The 18,479-nt window shown below is 42.1% G+C and overlaps 2 protein-coding genes across 2 annotated transcripts; one reads left to right on the top strand and one right to left on the bottom strand.

The window, feature by feature from the left end:
• Window positions 1–550: 550 nt before the first annotated feature.
• LOC120761960 (protein EOLA1-like) lies at window positions 551–2,611 on the top strand. The gene is made up of 3 exons (XM_040083768.2): window positions 551–618; window positions 953–1,236; window positions 2,125–2,611. The coding sequence occupies exons 2-3, from the start codon at window positions 984–986 to the stop codon at window positions 2,340–2,342; spliced, it is 471 nt and encodes a 156-aa protein (XP_039939702.1). The 5' UTR covers window positions 551–618; window positions 953–983; the 3' UTR covers window positions 2,343–2,611.
• A 1,372-nt stretch (window positions 2,612–3,983) lies between these two features.
• Window positions 3,984–13,087, bottom strand: TMEM185A (transmembrane protein 185A). The gene is made up of 7 exons (XM_040083767.2): window positions 12,915–13,087; window positions 10,499–10,675; window positions 9,507–9,714; window positions 7,034–7,117; window positions 6,024–6,200; window positions 5,555–5,678; window positions 3,984–5,075 (listed from the first exon to the last, which is right to left on the bottom strand). The coding sequence occupies exons 1-7, from the start codon at window positions 12,950–12,952 to the stop codon at window positions 4,831–4,833; spliced, it is 1,053 nt and encodes a 350-aa protein (XP_039939701.1). The 5' UTR covers window positions 12,953–13,087; the 3' UTR covers window positions 3,984–4,830.
• Between the last annotated feature and the right edge of the window lie 5,392 nt (window positions 13,088–18,479).

Genomic DNA, 18,479 nt, shown 5'->3' with positions numbered 1-18,479 from the left:
TGTAAGGTCTCCGAATTTTACCGTGTTCACCAGGCCCCCGCACGTTGCTCCCTGTTGCCAGGGACCAGCACACACAAAACCAGTTGCTAAGCAGTAAAACCCCTTGCCTTGTACAAAACTCTTGCAATTAGAAAGGCAAAGCCTTGATGCAAAACACAATTGAACGCAACAGGATCGAAGGAAGTCTGTCCTCAGAGAGTAGGGCTGAATGAGAGCACTTGGGGAAATTTTCCCGCAAACGAGTGGCCAAAGAAAGCGAGGAGGTGAAAGACACTGAATTTTCTTGTGCTAAACGACGTTTAGTTCAGCCCGGAGGCGTGAAAGCCGTGCAGCGCACAGACATCCCCGAGGTGGCGGACACGGCGCGCCGGGGTGGGAGGGCAGCGAGCCCGGAGAGGGCACCCCCGGGCAGGGCACCCCCGGGCAGGGCACCCCCGGGCAGGGCACCCCCGGGCAGGGCACACGCAGCTCCCTCCTCCCCTCAGCACCCACCCGCTATCTCGGATCTCACCGGGCCATTAGCCCATCCCTCCCTCCTCCCGGCTCGGCCGAGATCCCGCCCCGCGCCGCTCCCGGCACCCACCGGGCCCAGCGAAAGGCGCGGAGCCGGGAGAGAAGGTACGCGGCGGGCCCGGGGCCTCCATGGCGGAGCGGAGGCGGAGCGCTGCCCGCGGGAGCCAGCGCTGAGGGGCCGTGCGGTGCCGTGCGGTGCCGGGCCGTGCCGCGCGGTGCCGTGCGGTGCCGGGCCGTGCCGTGCCGTGCCGCGGGGCCCAGGCCTCTCCGGCCGGGATGGGGGCTGTACGGGCGGCCCGGCCCCAGCCCGGAGCGCGGCGCGGGCTGAGCGAGGCCCGCAGGGGCGGACCCGCCCCCGGGGAGGCCGCGGAGCGCGGAGCTTGGCGCGGGCATCGGCCGCTTCGGGAGGCTCATCCCCCGTGCGCGTGTGTGTTTACAGGAAATAAACGGCTTCTGATACGGGGAGCGCGATGAAATTCCCTTGTCTTTCCTTCCGACAGCCCTACGCAGGGCTGGTTCTAAACCAAGTCAAGACGGTAGAGACTCGCTGGCGTCCTTTCCTAAAGGCCTACAAGAATCGCACCATTGCTATTCATATAGCTGTTAAGGACTGGGAAGATGAGACATGGAGAGACATTCTTCTGAATAGGCTCGGCATGACACCGAAACAACTGGAAGAGTTGTTGGACGAAGGGGAAAAATTTGGCAGACGAGTTATTGCGGGTAAGCATCCTTGGATCATATTTTCTCAGCAAACTTTCAGTCCCTTAAGTCACTCAAACACACATCTGCTTTAAGCGTTTGCACTCATTATGACATTTCTTTATCACTTTGAAGGAGTGGACCATGAGTTGCGTTGGGGGCGGGTCTATTTCGTGTGTATTTCAGCATAACACATGTCAATTTCACACTTGTTGTATTTTGAGTTTAGGAACTCTTGCTGAAACGATTTTGCTTGCGGTCAAGTGAATCCATGATGTTGCAGCGGTTTGAATGTCATTTTAGAGTATACATCAGTAATTACATAAATAAAGCCTATTTCAGTTTCACAAATCCCCTCTGTCACTTCTGGGATTTAGGCAGTGAGGAAGTTTGTTCCTGTAACACAGCACAGAGGCAGGGATGTGTCACTGCATAAATTGTGCTGACATGCAGCAGATGTTGCACACTGTACACTTAGGAAGCTTTTATCCAGTGCTCATTTTGTACTATTTTTTGTTACACCATCTTTCATTGTCATTTGAATACTTTTAGCTATTCCTGCACAAGTTAATTATTGCACACACTGAGTATTGTGCTGAGAACTGTAGGTCCTACATAACACATAGATTTGCAACCTTAAAATAAATTGCACGCTTAATTATGGAGTGGCTAGGAATTTTGAAACAGTTTAATGATTTAAATATGGCTTGAGAGGAACAGAGAGAGTTTTATCCTTTACTGAAGGTGGTCCAAGGCCAAATGTAACTCAGGAGTTGTGGTAGCAGCTGTGTCTCCTTAGATGCAGATGCCCTCTGTCTCTCTGTGTCCTCAGGGAGGGCTGCTTCTGGAAAACCTTTCTCTAGGAGATCAAACTGGCAACTAATTTTGTATTTTAATTGTAAAATACAGGCTTAATTGATCTTGGAGAGACATCACTATATCCAGAAAACCCGTCTCCTGAAGAGATTCTGGAGCTGGAAAACAAAGCTGTCCTCAGTAATCTAGAACAGAAGTACCTGACTGTTGTTTCAAATCCCAGATGGCTTCTGAAACCAATTCCAGCCAGAGGGCAGAAAGGGGTGTGGAGTGTGAATATCCCTGAAGAACTGATCCCTTCAGAATTGTAGGTGTTGCCCCTTATTATTATTTTTCCTGCCTAAATGCAGATTTGTATTTCAGATACTGCCTTGTGATTACATCAGCATCTTATTCAGGTTCTATTCCAAGACTATTTGAAATGGCAAATAAGTTTATAGAACTGCATTTTTGAGGCAAAACAAGTATTAATGTTTTTCTAGACTTTTCTTGTTTATACAACTAAGTAAATGCCATTTTGAAAATGTATAGTTATGGATTGTGTGCCAATACAAATGTTAATTAAAATGATTTTTTGATACCTGCATCTCTGATTGTAGGAAAATGGTGCTTAAAAGCAGGCTGCCACAATTAATAGGACATCTGTCCCAGGCCACTCCTTGTCCTGCCTTAAGGATAGATTCTTTTCATTCACTCTTCAGGCACACAAGATGTGCATGTGATGAACAGAGCTGTGACCTGACAGACACTGCAGAAAGGCCATTATGAGAAGGTACTTGTACAAAATTAAATTGAGCAAGTATTGCTTTTTTTTTTCTCTTAAGATGAGAAAACACTGGTTATCTTTGAAAATCTAATACTGAATTCAAGACAAGTATGAAGAATTACAAATAATAGCCACTGAGTTTTAGCACTCTCAAGAGTTTTCCAAATTTCACACCCTACGTTACAGTGGAAATCCTTCTGATTTTCTGGAGCAAGGCCCCACCTAGGCATGGCTCTAGACACAGAACAGGACAAGTGGCAGAGCCTTTGTATTCAGACACTTTACTGTCCCTTGGATCACGCCACATCTGCCAGGGCAGACGGCACCTCCAACTCCCGTGCTGGGACCCTGAGCCTGCAGATCCACGCGTGGAGCACAGACCGAGCTGCTGCCAGCACAGCGGGAGGGTGGGAAGTGACTGCAGGGCAGGGCAAAGCAGAGCAGCCCCCAAGCCCCAGCCAGGCCCTGCTGTGCCTTGGCTGAAGGGAAGGCACAGAGGATGGAGTTCCTGCATGTCTGAGCAGCAGCACGTGGAGCTGTATAGGCAGCACTGCCTCCAGGACCTGCCTTGGCACCGTGCTTGGCAGGTGAGGCCTCCCCCAGGGCAGAGCTGGGCTGTTCTCCCCTGAGCTGCTGTGCACAGGCTGCTCTCCTCCTCCTCTCCTGGGAAGGGGTTTCTCATGGAAGCTCAGCAGCTGGTTTTCTTTTCTATGGTGGTGTGCCAGCAAATTGATGTCCAGCAACAGTCCCACTGATGTTTGATTTTTTTTGAACCAGAATATAATAAAATACACATAAAAACATAGATAAAATAAAACTGCAACAAAATGTAAACTGTGGGATGGGATAGTGCTGGGTTGGGTTTCAGGCAGCAGCTGGTCCACAGGCTCTGGAGCATCAAAAATGGAAGTGCTGCATCCAAATTTTTCAGGCATACACCTTGAACAGATGCAGAAATATTCACACACTCCCTGCTCTTACTGCCATGCTAACATTAAAGAATGACACTCATGGTATTTAAGCTATCTGAACTGTAGGTTACCCAATATGAGAATATTGGGAATATGAGACATCTGTTTTTACAACTACACATTTCAGATTTCATTTCTCCAAAGTACCTGTAAGTCCAAGGCACACTGTCAAAAGTAGTTCTTTCTTCAGACAAGAAAATGCTATGCCAACACAATCCTATCTTGAAAAGTTTAATCATTTACACTGACCAACACAAAGTTGGTAAAGAAGACCAAGCTATGATATTTATACCAGCTAACCAACAGCTGTGAAAAACCTACCACAAATGATTCTGGCATGGACCACACAATGCAAGGAGGAACAGCTTATTAAACAGTCTAATGGGAGAATGGTACATGCTGCTCAAGAAGAATCAAAACGTGAAACTGGAAAAGCAACAAAAACAACATGTAACTCTCACGCCAGCACAAAAGTTGAAATACTTACATGAAAATTTACATAGCTAACTCAAAAGCATCATGTAAGTCACCATACATTCTACTTCCCCCCACCCAAAAAAAGCTTTCCACTGTTGCCTCAGAAGTGCAACACTCTTGTGCCTCTGTGGTTGAGACAATGATTGTGGCTGAACAGAAAGGAGTAAAGAGGTACTATGCTAAGGCATCCCAAAGCATTTAAAAGAGACATGAAAATCAAGTGTATATTTAGGACCTAAAAGACACCTGGAATAGCATAGGCATTTCACACAGGGTTTTTAAAAAAATACTTTTAGATAATACTTATACTGTACACAACAGGACTTTTAAACAATATATTACACTGCTAAAAATGTTCATATAAATACTATACAGGCAAGCGTGCAACCAACCTGATAGGAAGGTTCACAAAGTAGACAACCACATATTTCTGGAAAAGCACTCAGATTATCTTCAAGATTTCTGATTTGTGTAATCCAAGCCACTGATTCAGCAATACCTATTTTAAAGGAATTGGGACAAGGCATGAGATGAAATACATCTGTCTGCTGATGACCAGTTCAAGTTTAATATGCTACTGTCATCTTAATCTGGCATATCAATGTTTAGCTTGGGAGGTGGAATCACATATTTTCCAGGACTCTGTGTAATGACCACTCCAGTCTTTTTTCGAAACATTGGTGCAATTTTTGGTGGTTCGGGCAGCGGAGTTTCTTCTGTCTCCTCATTATCTTCATGATGAAGATCGTAAGAGATATTTCCATATTCTCGCAAGAATGGGAAAATTTCAAGCAGGAACTGGCAAAAGTCTTTGCGAATTCCAAACCACCCTGAAAGAAACCAAATCATTTTGTATTATTAACAGAATGAACACTTAATTAAGTAGACAGACTATTTAAGGTCTCTTTATTGTTTCTATATAAATAAGATTTGTCAGTGCTGCTTCTCAGCATTTCTTAGGCCCATCATAACATTACAATTCAGGTTATATACACACAGACAGTCTGGACAAGCATTTGTACAGTTCCATGCCTGGGTGTATATCCATCTACATAAATTACAGCTACACCACCCCAGCAAGAATCCATTTCGTTTCACACATTACACAGTGTCGGGTCACATCAGTACAGAGAAGGGACACAAAAGACTTTGCACCTCAACAAAGTGCCACAGGGGAGGACACGGTAAGCACTGAAACCTTATTACAATTGTCTGAAAACAGTAGTAACAGAAACGCCCCTTTTGAAAATACGAATCTTAATAAAATACATTGATTTTTAATCTGTTTCCATGATTCTGAAATACTTACAGTGATTGCCTCCTTTTTGTCCAAATGTTGTTGCCATTAATGTTATCAGTGAAAGCCAGAGAGGAACAAATATGGGTATGAAAGAAAAAGAATTATGCCCATCCAGTCTGTGTACTAGCAAGATCTAAATAGCAAAAAAAAAAAACCACCACAATGTCAGTTTAATTGCAGTACTCACTTTCAAACTGCTTAAAGCATATGCTGATCTGAAATCTTTAACTTCACACGTCTCTGAGGGAAAAATGGCCTTCACAGAAGCATGTAGCTATAGTTCCAATGTGATGCAGATTTTACTCAAGACACTTTAAAGGAACACAGAATTCTCATTTGTGTTTCATATTTGCTGTTAATATTTTATTCCAAAACAACGAGCAGCATTCTCATTTCAGTAAGTTCAAAAATCATCATTCATTACTTACTGAAAAAAAAAGAAAACGAGCCACATCAAACTCCTTCCGGCTTTTCCTACCTCAAACGTGAGCAGTGGCACTACAATTGTCATCCAGCTGACAGCCATGGTGATGTGTGTCCTCCTCTGCTCAGCGATCACGTCCATGGAGCGCAGGAACAGCACGGACCACACGATGTAATAGAGCACCACCAGGCACAGGAAGGACATCAAGATCCACAGTGGAACACACACAACCTGAGAGAAAAGATTTGTTTCAGTTGTAGGGTTTTTTTTTTTTTTTTTAAATAAGGTGAGTCTATGTATTAAGCCTAAACAAGAAAATTAAGTCTTTAACTAATGTAATGTCTAACAGAAGGGCATCAAAGTCGTGCATGTTGTTTCGAGGTGTATCAGTATCAAGCTGAAACAGCTTAAAATTAAGGCAATGTAGTTCAACTTTGGTAAGACTTCTGTGATTTTGCATGGGCTCAAACTGTACGTGAAACTGATTTTTAGCAAGTACTTCCCACACTGGATACCTTCCTTTAAAAGGTTTCAATCCTTTCTCAAGACTTTTGGTAATAGAAAGGACAGACATAACCATTCCAGATTGTCAGGTCTATGGTAGTTTACAAAAACCCACAGAAACAGCGTTTTTGTATTCTAAAGGCACTTGGGACAGGACATCTCAGCAGTTCTGACAGTGACTACTTGCACAGTAAGTGGATTTACATGCATGGTAACACAATCAATAAAACGAGTTATTTACCACACTATTTACCAACACATTCTCTAACTCACCAATCATTTTCATGGTTTGTTTAGTGTTCCAAGGGGAACTTTGGGTGAGGATTTCTCTTTCTGTTCAGAGATTAACTGCAGCTGATGGCACATTCCCACACAAGATGATGTGCCCAAAGAACAGCCTCTGATTCCCATGACCACTGGGAATGGGAATGCCAGACCTTCAGTGAAGGATAGCAAAAATGGGATCATGGAGTGATCATATACTAACTGTTCCCTAGAATAAATATCTTTATGAAATTCAGCATTTAAACAAAGATAAGAAGAAAACACTGGTTACATACAAGCCATGGCCATCTGATGATCTCATCTAGTCTGAGTGCAATAAATATGAACTGTAGAATATTGACTGAACACAAGATTTCCAGCTAGAAAAAGAAAAAAACATTAGTTAACTCTTAGTATGATAATCTTACTTCCAGGATAATCAGGAACCTGTCAATGAACTTCTCTGACCCCATTCTTATCACTGAAATATGAAAACTCATTTGCATTCACATTTTCCATTACTAAATATCCCTAAATTTGTGTGGGTGTGATCCCAACCAAATCATGTAGAGTCTGCTGTTTCCAAGATCTTCCTGGTATTTAAAAAAAAAAGGCAATACTTCACATTAAAATGTTAGTGAAAGGTTTTCATGAGTCCTGCTTGCCACAATGAGAAACAGCCCTTTATTATACTTGGTTTTTTTTAAATCCGTGTCTAGCTTGAAAAGTGAGACAATGAAACAGCATCACACTTGGCAAGATTCTATTTCCAAAGTTTATGGGCAGACCTACAATGGGTAGGATTTTCAGAGACCACAGAATTATTATCTGGAAAGTCTGACTGAAGCTTCTGAATGCAAGCTAGAAACATTACTCATTTTAATAAAAAATACGCAGTTATGTAAGGCCTCTTTTAAATGCAATATTTCTCTGAAGGCAGATACTACATGCTACTTTTCACTAACACGTGATTGTGTAGACTGGGATCTGGATAAATGCCTTTGAAAGTTGCAGTAGAGGGAGTCAAAAATCTAACAGGCACTTGCCAGCTTCAGGGACCACATCAAAGTCTCCGCTGTTCAAGTACAAATTACTTTAAAAAGCCTGAAAAAACAGACTTAAAATAGTTTTTGTACCACTGGCTTTCTTAAAAGAATAAACCACCAACCCCACCTTCCCTCACTCATGTAAGACCAAGCAACCAGAAAGCTGCAAGAGCAAAGAGAGAGAGAAAAACAAAAATCAGAGGATCAACTGCTGTAAGTAATTTTTAGACTCAAGTTGACATATGAGATCTATATGGCAAGTGCATACATATTTGCAGTGGCTCACAACAAATTCAAAATATTTTAAATAAGTAATGCTTTACTGACTATAAAATAGTGTAACACATAAAAGGAAGCTTTTTCTGAGCCCACCATGATACAAAGATAAAAACCCCAGCATGTACTTACTGATCACCTCATCAGATGCAAAACAGGAATGAGCAGATAATGTATTTCAGATTAAATACTTATGAAAACAGTAATAGATTAACAACTGCTTTGATTACTCAAGTCAAAAATTGATGTCCTGGATTAAAGGCAGACCCCTCATGTTTCTAGCAAATGAAAGGGAAGTAATGAAATCTTCACAGAGTAAAAAAGGAAGCGAAAGTAGAACAGCACTATGTGAAGATGACTAAGAGTAAAAAAAAAATAATAAAAATGAGTTGAGACAGCTGTTGCCTTTTATGGATTCCACTTTCTTCTGCCAGTACTTAGCAGCTGTACAGTCATCTGTAAATCAATGGGCAATCAAGCATCGCCCAGTAGATGGCAAGCACTTCCACACAAATTTTACTTTTAGCATTGGTTTAACTAGTAATAGAACCCTGCAAAATAGAATTCCATTGGCAAATGTTCCAAAATGAACTTAGGATATCACTTTACCAGCCATCATAACAATCACTTACCAAAAGTGTTTCTCTCTAGTGAAAAAACTCATCTTATGTTAATGTTAGAGAAACAGCTCCTTGAAATTAAAATACCTGAAAAAGCTGAGCCTCATTTAAACATCAGATTTTTAATTGCCATGGGGTAGTTTGAGGACATAGCAAAACTAAAAACTCCTTAAAAAAATTCAATATGAATTCTAAATTTATTGCAAAATGCCACAATTCTGGGAGCACCTTTAGAGTCCTTCCAAGGCTCTTCCAAAACCAAAGTGAGTTAGAGATAAGATAGAGACAGAAAATAAAACCCTAATGTTCCTGCCTACCATTCACATTCCCAAATTAAAGATTAAGCACATAGACTGTGATATTAAGACATTTTCAGCCCTGATTACGTGGGGCTCTGGAAATTCAGTTCTGCCTAGAGACTGTGCTTGCCATCAGTGGAATTTTTTTCTGTTGTTTCCGTGTTAAGTGTCTGGTATTAAACTATACTGCAGAGTTCCTGGCGAGTTATTTTAACACAAACTAATAAAAAAAGCAGGTTCAAAACATGCTGCAATTTGGTAGTTGAAAAAACCAGAAGATACCAGAAAAAGTTATATTATTCCTGGGCCTGAGTTCACTCCCATTTGCAGGCGAGTGCAATTAATTGGTGAGTGGAATTAATTGGACTGATGCAGGCTTCTATATTGTGCTTTCCTGAGAGACAAACTGCCATAGAATTGATCCCAAAGGATCCCAACTGATCCCCAATTGATTCCCAATTGATCCAAACTGATTCCCAGCTGATCCTGCACTGCCATGACTTTTGTGCATCACCAGTGAAGCCTCACCTCCAGAGACCTGTCGTGTCGGAATCCCCACACACAAGCTGCAACTGAGACTGGAGACACAAAGAACAGGGGCATGAAGACTAGAAGCCAGAAATGGGTTCCTCTTTCGATCCTGTCACACACCAGGACTTCAAACATCAGCAGCAGCAGGTGGATGCCTACTGCAATTAACATAGCTTTGAATTCCACACAGGTTTCTCCTTCTGCTCTGAAGAGAGGATAAGGGAGAATTTATTTGCCTGTAAGAAAGCACATTACCCTGCAAACATCCCAGGACATTTGCTTGAGCTTCAGGTATTAACACTTGTTTTTAATAAACATACACATTATACCCATTAAACTCCACTCCTGATGACCTATTACGATTTCTTGCCGATAAAGCTGCACGTTGGAAGTATTTTACTTAAAGGGTGCAGTGGGATTTTTGCAATTTGAATTTTTTTTAATGATTCCACAGCTGGGCAGATAGAACAGGATTTCTTTGCTAGTATATCAACAGTCAGCTATCATGTAGGCTGTTAGGAAATAAGCTAAATTTAAAATTATCTGTTTGATTTCTGCACCAGCATTCACTGAATCAACATCTTTCCCCAGAATTTTTTTTATTTACCTAAGCCAGAGTATTGCAACAGATATTTTCTGTTACTAAAAGTAAAATGCCTGTAAAATGATAGCATTTTATAGGCATTTTTCCCTACACCATCAGACCCTCTACTAGAAGAGGCAAACAAGACTTGAACCACACAAAATGTGGGTGTATCAGGAGACCTGTTCACCAAAATTTTTCACTTAATGTTCACCACAGACAGAAAAGACATTTACTGCACTTCATCTAAGGTCATTTTTCTTTTGCCCTGGAATCTTCAAATTCACTTTCTACTCAAATTACCATAAGCCTCAACAGTGATGTATTTAAAGATGTGGAAGTTATTTTGTCCTAGACTGACAAGACAGGACATTCCCTCTGTTTTGCCAAACAAACATCAACTTACCGATACTGTGGGTTTCGAGCCCATACTCCTGTTCCCACGGAGGCACCAACAATCACCATTAACTTCCACAGCCATATTGGAGCAAACACAGCCCAGTAACTCCACTGAATTTTGTCATCCAGACGTAGGGAGAGCAGCACAGAGAAGAGCAGCAGGCAGGCGTAAATAAGGAATTTGCTATTGAACAAACAAACAAACAAACAAAAACCAGTCAGGAAACAAAGCAGGCAACTTCACATTGACTTCTTAGAGGACAACAAATCAGTCACAGCTGGAATTTCACTGGGATACTTCCTAATAGAAAACATGTCAAGCTTCTTTGCAAAGAATCGAATACGTCATAGATACAGCATATCTCATCTCTTTCACTTATAAAACCAAGGCTTCAAGGAAACACATCAAAAGCATTTCTGCATAACAATCTCAGGGAATGGATGGAGATAAATAGTTCTCTTCCGCAAGGATCCAGTCAGGAGCTGTGTTACTAGAGGCTCACAAATATACCAGCTGTACACGTTTTTAAAAAATGTGTTCTGCCATACAAAACAAATGAAGCAGCTTTTGATATTCAGAACTGAGTTACATAATTTACAAAAATTTATCCACATCACTTTTAACTAAAGGTTAGAAGTTATTACAAATTGTAACAGGGCAAGCTTCAGAGAATTTTTTAAATATTTACATTCAGTTAAAAAAAACTGTTATAGAAAAGAAAAACCCAACAGGTTACACTTTTATCAGAGTTACCTATTATACCCTGAAGTTTCTCACTGGAATTTTGAGGATGATGCTAACAAATTTAAAATAGCTACACTGATACAGTTTATAACATAGTCAATTTAAGAATGAATAAACCTATCTGGAACACTTGAGCAGTGGCACAGCAACTGCTTGTACAACCACAAAACAGACAAAGTAATTACACAGTAGGCAATTTCCTCAAAGGACAGGAAGGGAAGTCTCCCACCCATTCACCAGAAGCTCAGGGACTGCATTATTAAACACATAATTAGGTTTCAACACTGTTTCAGTGAAGTAATTGTACGTATTTTAAAGCATAGATAACATAAGGAACAGAATAATGCAGCAATAGTCACAAATACTACCATTCCTCCAACAGCACAACTCAAACTACCCACCTTCACTCACATCGAATAACAAAGCACTCATCAGATCAGGACTGCTACCTTTGATATCAAGCTGTTTTGTCTCTACTCAGAACAAGTCTTTCATTTGCACCTTAATAATGAAAAACAGATTTATTGTGTCAGCATCTCCCTGCATGCTTGATGAAACTACTTCGGCACGGGATGATATAAACCAGCCCAACTTCATAGCAACAAAGAGAGGTGTCAGCTCCTCGGCTAGTCATCCTTTTCTGACATTCAATATTTGTGTAATTTGTACTTTCTCTGCCTCCTCCGTAAATACAGCAGTGAAATACCACTGCTCCCCGGGTGTTCCTGATGCATCAAAACACGAAGACACCTGCAAAAGTGCAACATTCAGCTTGCTCATCCATCACTCTGCACCCAAAAAAGCTGCAAGCATCGCTCTGCGGTAACAGAACTTCATAAGCTTCTAGGACTTCTGCTCTTACTTCTCCATTACCCCGACCACACATATTTCAATTGTTTACTTCAGCCTCTGTAACAATGCGTTTCCTGAGCTTTGGTTACCCTTTTGTTTGTCTAAACAACTGACTGAACACAGCCCGCTCTATCTGGCATCCTGTAAAGGCCTCCTTCACCTGCAAGGTTCTTCCAGGACTCTCAGCGTCTCAAGCCCCCTTGCAGTGGCTTAGTCTGTGGTCTTAAAACATCTGGTAAAACCCGCTAAAATTTAACTCATTCTCTCAGTTTCTTTAAAAGTTACACGTCCTTACTCGCTTGGAGAGCCAGCACAACCCCAGGTCGCGGGGCCCATCACATTCATTATTTTAAGGGAGGAAGGGCTCGCCTTGCTCGGCGCAGCCCAGGGTTGCTCACACCCGCGGACACGGTGCCTCCGCACCCCAAAGCGCCGCGGTGAAACATTCAAACACCCGACGGAGCCTGGGAACCATCTGAGAAAGTTGCACGATAACAAAGCAGATGAGTGGAAGTGGGGCTGGAAAGCAGATGCAGAGCGCTCGCGTTCCCAGCCCCTGACGGCGAACCAGCCGCGGAGAGCACGCACCGACACCCGGGGCGCCGGGAAGGCTGCATTCCATCATCTCAGAGGTCCTTTCCAACCCGGCTGATTCTGTGATTCTGGGCAAGGAAACCGGCCGGGAACGGCGTGTTCCCAACGCCGCCCGAGCTCGCGGTGCGGAAGGGCCACCCGAGGCCGCGCTCCGCTCCAAAGCTGGCGGGTCCCGCACCCAGCGCTGCTCCCGGCCGGGCCCCCGGGGCTAACCCCGCCGTGCCGCGCTCACCTGGGGTTGAAGTCCTGGAAGAAGCCGCGCAGGTTCATCGCGGCCCCTCTACCAGGCGCTCATGGCGCGGCGCCGCCACCGCTCCAGGGCCTGGCCTGCCCGGGCCTCGCCGCCGCCCCGCGCACGCGCGCGTCTCCGCCGGGAACCGGGCGGGCCGGGCACGGCCGGGCTTCGGCAGCGGGCGCTGCGCATGCGCGCCGGGCCGGGCGGCGGCTCTGCCCGGAGAGGAGCGGGGCCGGGAGGGGCGCAGCGGAATGGGCGGGGCTATGGCCCGAGGGGCGTGGCCATGCGGGAGGGGCAGCGCTAAGGCGTGAGGGGCCGGGCGGCACCGCCCCGCCGCTTCGGCGTTTCCAATGAAATTTTCCTCTTTTCTGTCCCAAACCGTTCTTTTGCCCGTGAGAAGCCAGTTGTGCGGGTCTTGGTGCTGCACGGCCTTGTAAAAGTCCTTCTCCAGCTATCTCGGAGACCCTTAGATACTGGAAGATGCTCCAAGGTCTCCCCGGAGCCTCTCTTCTCCAGGCTGAGCAGAATTTGGGTGATAGTTTCAGATTCTCTGGGCATCTCTGGGACATTTCAATGTCTGGGACAGTTAAATCCCCGGGCATTTAGGGACAGGTCCACAAAAAGTTTGTCATAATCCAGTATTCACTGAGAAATGTTCCAAGTACAAATTTGAAAAAAACCCAAATAAACTATAGATGTTCCTGGAGACAAAAATAGTGGGTACTAAAAATCTTCAGCCAAGCTAGAAAAAGGCATAAAAAGAATCAAGGTAGACTTAAGTGAAACAAATTGTGGTCAGAAAGGAGAGAACTGGATTTCCTGTTGTTTGGGGTTTTTTGTTCGTCCATTTGTTGAAGTGAAAGTAATTATCTGTTGCAACAAATGACCCTATGAAACGGGAGATTTTTCATTTTTAAATTAAGCTTGTAAAGAACCAAAGAATTATCAGGTTCAAACAATTGGAAGCTAGTACCTTGGTTTTCATTATGCTTTTGAAAATGTTGAGCCTCATCAGTTTGGAAGAAAGAACAATTATGCATAATGTATTTGTCCAAGATAAAATACACCTACTGCAATGCATAAAGAAGCTACTAGACAAGACCTGTAAGCATAATCTGCAGCCAGATGCAATCATAAAACAAAGTCAATATATTAATAACAAGGAATTAGCTTGAGAACTTTTAATAATTCAGATGGCTAATAAAGCAGCTTGGCATTTGTGAGAATATTCATGAAGTTCTGTAGAAGTAAATCACGATATGTTCTGCAGTTACAATGTTTGGCTGACTGCCCAGGCAGCAAAATAGTTCCTATGGGGCACAAAGAATGAGGAAAGAAATCCCTGGTTACAGAAATGAAAGCTTAGGGAACATACTTTTGTACTGTTACCTCAGGAGAGCCAGAGCTAATTTTTTTGGTTTGAAGTCAAATAATTGCGATTTTTAGGAGCTTTATTGGATTTTTTTTTTTTGTAGTCTCAGATTTCCTGATTACTATGGCTAGATATTGCCTACATGTGTGAGGGTGATGTTGGAGGGAGTTGGACAGCAAAGAAAACCCGAACTCTTGTCTAAACTTAAAGACTTAAAAGATTTATCTTAACTTTACATTTTATAGTAATTTAAGGGTAGGAGGAGTAATATGGGAAGCAGATAAAAGAAGCAGCAAGTCATCTGCTTTCTCTTAAGATTTTGTGTCTATGCCTGATTAAGACTTGAATACTGGGAATTGAAGTGAATCCCCTGAGACAGTTTATGTTGGAGACCAAACACAAATTTTGGTTTTACTCCATTTATCTATTTTCTCAAATTAGTTCAAGAAGAGATATATAAGGTCTCTTTTATACTGCCATTACTGCTTTCATAAGCCATCTACTTGTATTCAGAGTTTGGAACATACTAATATAGTTACAGGACCAGTGTCCTACTCTGTACACAGTGAACCCAGAGCAGTGCAGGAAATGACTACAGTGGTTGTGAGAAAAATGGTTTTATACTTCTGAATCTTTTGACTCACAATTCTGTTCCCCAAGGTGAACTGTGAAGAAAGAAGATGATAGAGAAATGAAGAATTTAATCTTATCAAAAGGACACTGTTACACACTATTACAATTGTTAGTTCTGTCTCTTGATCTTACTACTCTTGTTTTAGTCAAGCATAATACAATGGGTCATTAAAAGAACCCTCATTAGCGCGTCCTTGCTAATTTCTAAAAGACTTTATCCTAACCTTGAGCATTTTTTTTTCTACGTTGCTCTGCTTAGTTACAGATCCCTGTTTATCATCCCCTGTGCTTCCACCTTCGTGACACTTGCTTTGCATCCCACAGTTTGCACATATGAGAGGTAGAATTTTCCCCTTTGCAGGAATCACTCCTCTCACACTTTGTAAGTAGAATTACATTCAGAAAATATCACCTTAGTCAGAGAAAAGCAGTCGTGTACTTTGGTGTCCTTGTCAAATTACTAATTTCAAGGTTTTAAAGTTTGAAACTGAGAGTTTTTTAACCGAAGAAGGTGACCTCTCTGTTGGTAAGACATGAATACTGATGAGTTTATTCACTTCCCCTCTAAGGCAGATGGAGAAAAGAGAAGAGAGGGTATAGAAGGAAAAGATTTCACTATTTAAAATAAATGGGGGATGGGTTATTTTGGGGTTTTAAAGAACTGCATGTTGTTACTATGCTGAGGATGCCATTCAAAATACCCTCTAAAATCTGCAGCAACTATTAATCCCAAATAACAAACAAATCAGGATTTGTAGATGTTTAAATAATAGACCAACCCTTGCCAGCTATCCACATTAAAGAATTCAGTAGCCTTACATGACACTTGTTTACACAGGCTTTCCTGTTTGGGGGCCTTATCTTTTTATTGTACTCACCGTGTAAATTGAGAAATTTTCTGTGTTGGGCTTATGTTCCTGAAAGTTATCTCTGCACTGTGCTTGCCTGCCCTCACTAAGCCCTTGAGACAGTGTGATTTCTTTGAGCAGTACCTGAGTTGTAGGCACATTTCCTGAAATGGGTCCAGGGAGGGTCAGGAAGAGCTCCACTTCCTCAATCCACCCAACAGTTCTCTGGCCAGCACATCAGAGCTGGAGCTGCCAGTGTCTAATTTGCCATGTTTATAGGCCCAAACAGGAAAGGTGAGAAACCAGGACTGAGGTGTGCCTTTGATCCATTGCTTTTGGTGGTGATAACAGCATCTGCCTTACCTGCTGTCCAGTACTCAGAAGTCTAAATACTATCTTAGAAACAGCTCTGATGTCCTTGGGAAAACTCCTGGTGTGAGATCACTGACCTGGACTTGGGAGAGAGGGAGCATGCTGCATGTGAACAGATCTGCATGGCTCACTTCAGCCATAGAGAAATTACTATATACGAAATGAAGGCTTATAATGAGTATTTTTGTCAACAATTAAAGTCTACGATGTATTTTCTAGTGCATAGTTCTGCAATTCAGGCTGCAAGGATGGACTACAATGATACCACCTTATCATAAGAATGTTAACAAATTGAAAGTCCATGCAGATGCCTCTCATACAATGTTTGTAGCTTACCCTTGAGTGCTAATGTTCACAGATGGCTTAAAAAGTATGATTGGTTTGATTCTGAAAGTACAGCTACAGAATTCTTCAAAGATAAAAGTGCTGTTTAGAGATATATCAAAGTTATGTCCCAGTATTTCACTTCCTCACTGTATGTGCCAGAAGAGGATACAGATATTAATGCAGGTGTTAATGTTTTCAACAGATCTCTCTCTCTTTTTCTTCATAGCAGCTTGTACAGAAATAAATGTCATCAGTCCCTAAAATGAAAACAGTGCTTTTTTATAATAATCATTTTAGGGATAAAAAAGTTTGCCAAGCAGAAGCTTCCTATAGTGATTAGTCACTTTCTATAATGCATGAGAATTAAATTATAATCACTTTCTCATTGCTTATATTGATTCATTGAAAAATGCTTTGCTCTTTCGGTGTTTGAGTAAACAGACCACAGCGCCCAACCATTTTTGAAAACCTTGTTTCTTAGAATTACTGGGTGATGCAGAAAAATTCCTTTGACTTGCTTTTGTGCCAAATGAAAATAGTTGATTTTAAGATATTTATTTATTTATTTATTTATTTATTATTTTAAGATATTTAGCTGTTATGTTGGTGGCCTCACCTAAATTACTAACACTTGTTCAAGCACTATGGTAGACCCACAAGACTTTTGGTATAAGCCTTGGGATATTGCTAAGCTTAAAATGGATTTGATCCTCAGTGTTGGCGGTCAGTGGAGAAGACTGACATTCACCCTGGGACTTCCAGTAGAGTGACTAAGGAGCAGTGCTGTAGAAGATACTGCCACTTCAGCCAAGGTTTCGATTTAACCTTTCCCGTGACACTCCCAACTCATCACACTGAATCCAGCAGTGGTTTAGTCCAGGAGCTGAACAACAGGCTGCTCAAAGTTCCATACATCCGGGGTGGAGTGGACATCTGAGCTGTGAGACCAGTTTGTCCAAGGTCTGTGATTTCAGTGTCTGCAATTATTCACTGGCATCATCCCAACTTGCTTTTTAGCACCAGAACTTGTGTGATGTTTGAAAAGACTTTTCCTCTGTAATTTGTTCTTCTACTGGACTGAACTTAATAATAAGATTGCTATATACTCATGCTAGGCAAACCAGGAAATGCATATCAAGTACCACTTAGTGTATTTGCATTTGAAAGAGGCAAGCATTATGGTAATTAAATGCATGTGCAATAGCGAAATAATTCCTTGGCTTTTTGCATAAAAAGTCTCCAAATGAAGAGAAGTGTCACTTGGGGATGTAATGTTCAATACATTTCCAGCAGCTGATCCACGCTTAGGAGAGTTGCTGATACCTGTGAGATATACTGCTTATACACAACATTAATTCCAAAATATGCAAACATCAAATATACTGAATAATATTCATGAGTTGATTGCATGTCATGTGCTCAGTAGTAGCTGAACTTGTAGTAACAGTGTTCTTCATTTGATTCAAGCTTTTCCAGGGTGTGCAGGAAGGAAGTGTAAGATCCACATCAAAATAACCTTCGCTGTAATAGTTTAGAGGAAGTACACGTGCTTGAATATGTAAGCACACACTGTGTAATACACAATGTACTGCACTTCTGAGTCACACATCCCACTGAACAACAGCATTGTGACAGACCACTGCAGCCATCATTCCTGGTAATCTTATGGTGAGTGCACACACAGCATATTTGAGGCCTCAGGTATGAATCTCTACAGAGCAGAAAAGCAGATTATTTTTGATCCCATTCTCTATGACAAAAACAGTGAAGAATGACAGATTTTTTGTCTCAGAACTTTTAATTTTGATAAGAAAGAGAAATCAATACAGTCCTGGGGCACTGAAAGAATCGAATTATAGATTCCCATTAGAGATGCATTAGTTTTCTGTAAACGGGGCTTTTCTTCTCAAGTTGTTTTTGGGCTTTTGAACAGTCTGGTCCCAAAGACAATGATATTTACCAGTACATTTCACTGTTAAACTTTCATTTGTATTCAAAGGTGCACCTATC

Source organism: Hirundo rustica, chromosome 21, assembly GCF_015227805.2.
Source record: "Hirundo rustica isolate bHirRus1 chromosome 21, bHirRus1.pri.v3, whole genome shotgun sequence".
Classification (NCBI taxonomy): domain Eukaryota; kingdom Metazoa; phylum Chordata; class Aves; order Passeriformes; family Hirundinidae; genus Hirundo; species Hirundo rustica.
The sequence above is the reverse complement of the archived record's forward strand: the minus strand, read 5'-3'. Positions and strand labels throughout refer to the sequence as shown.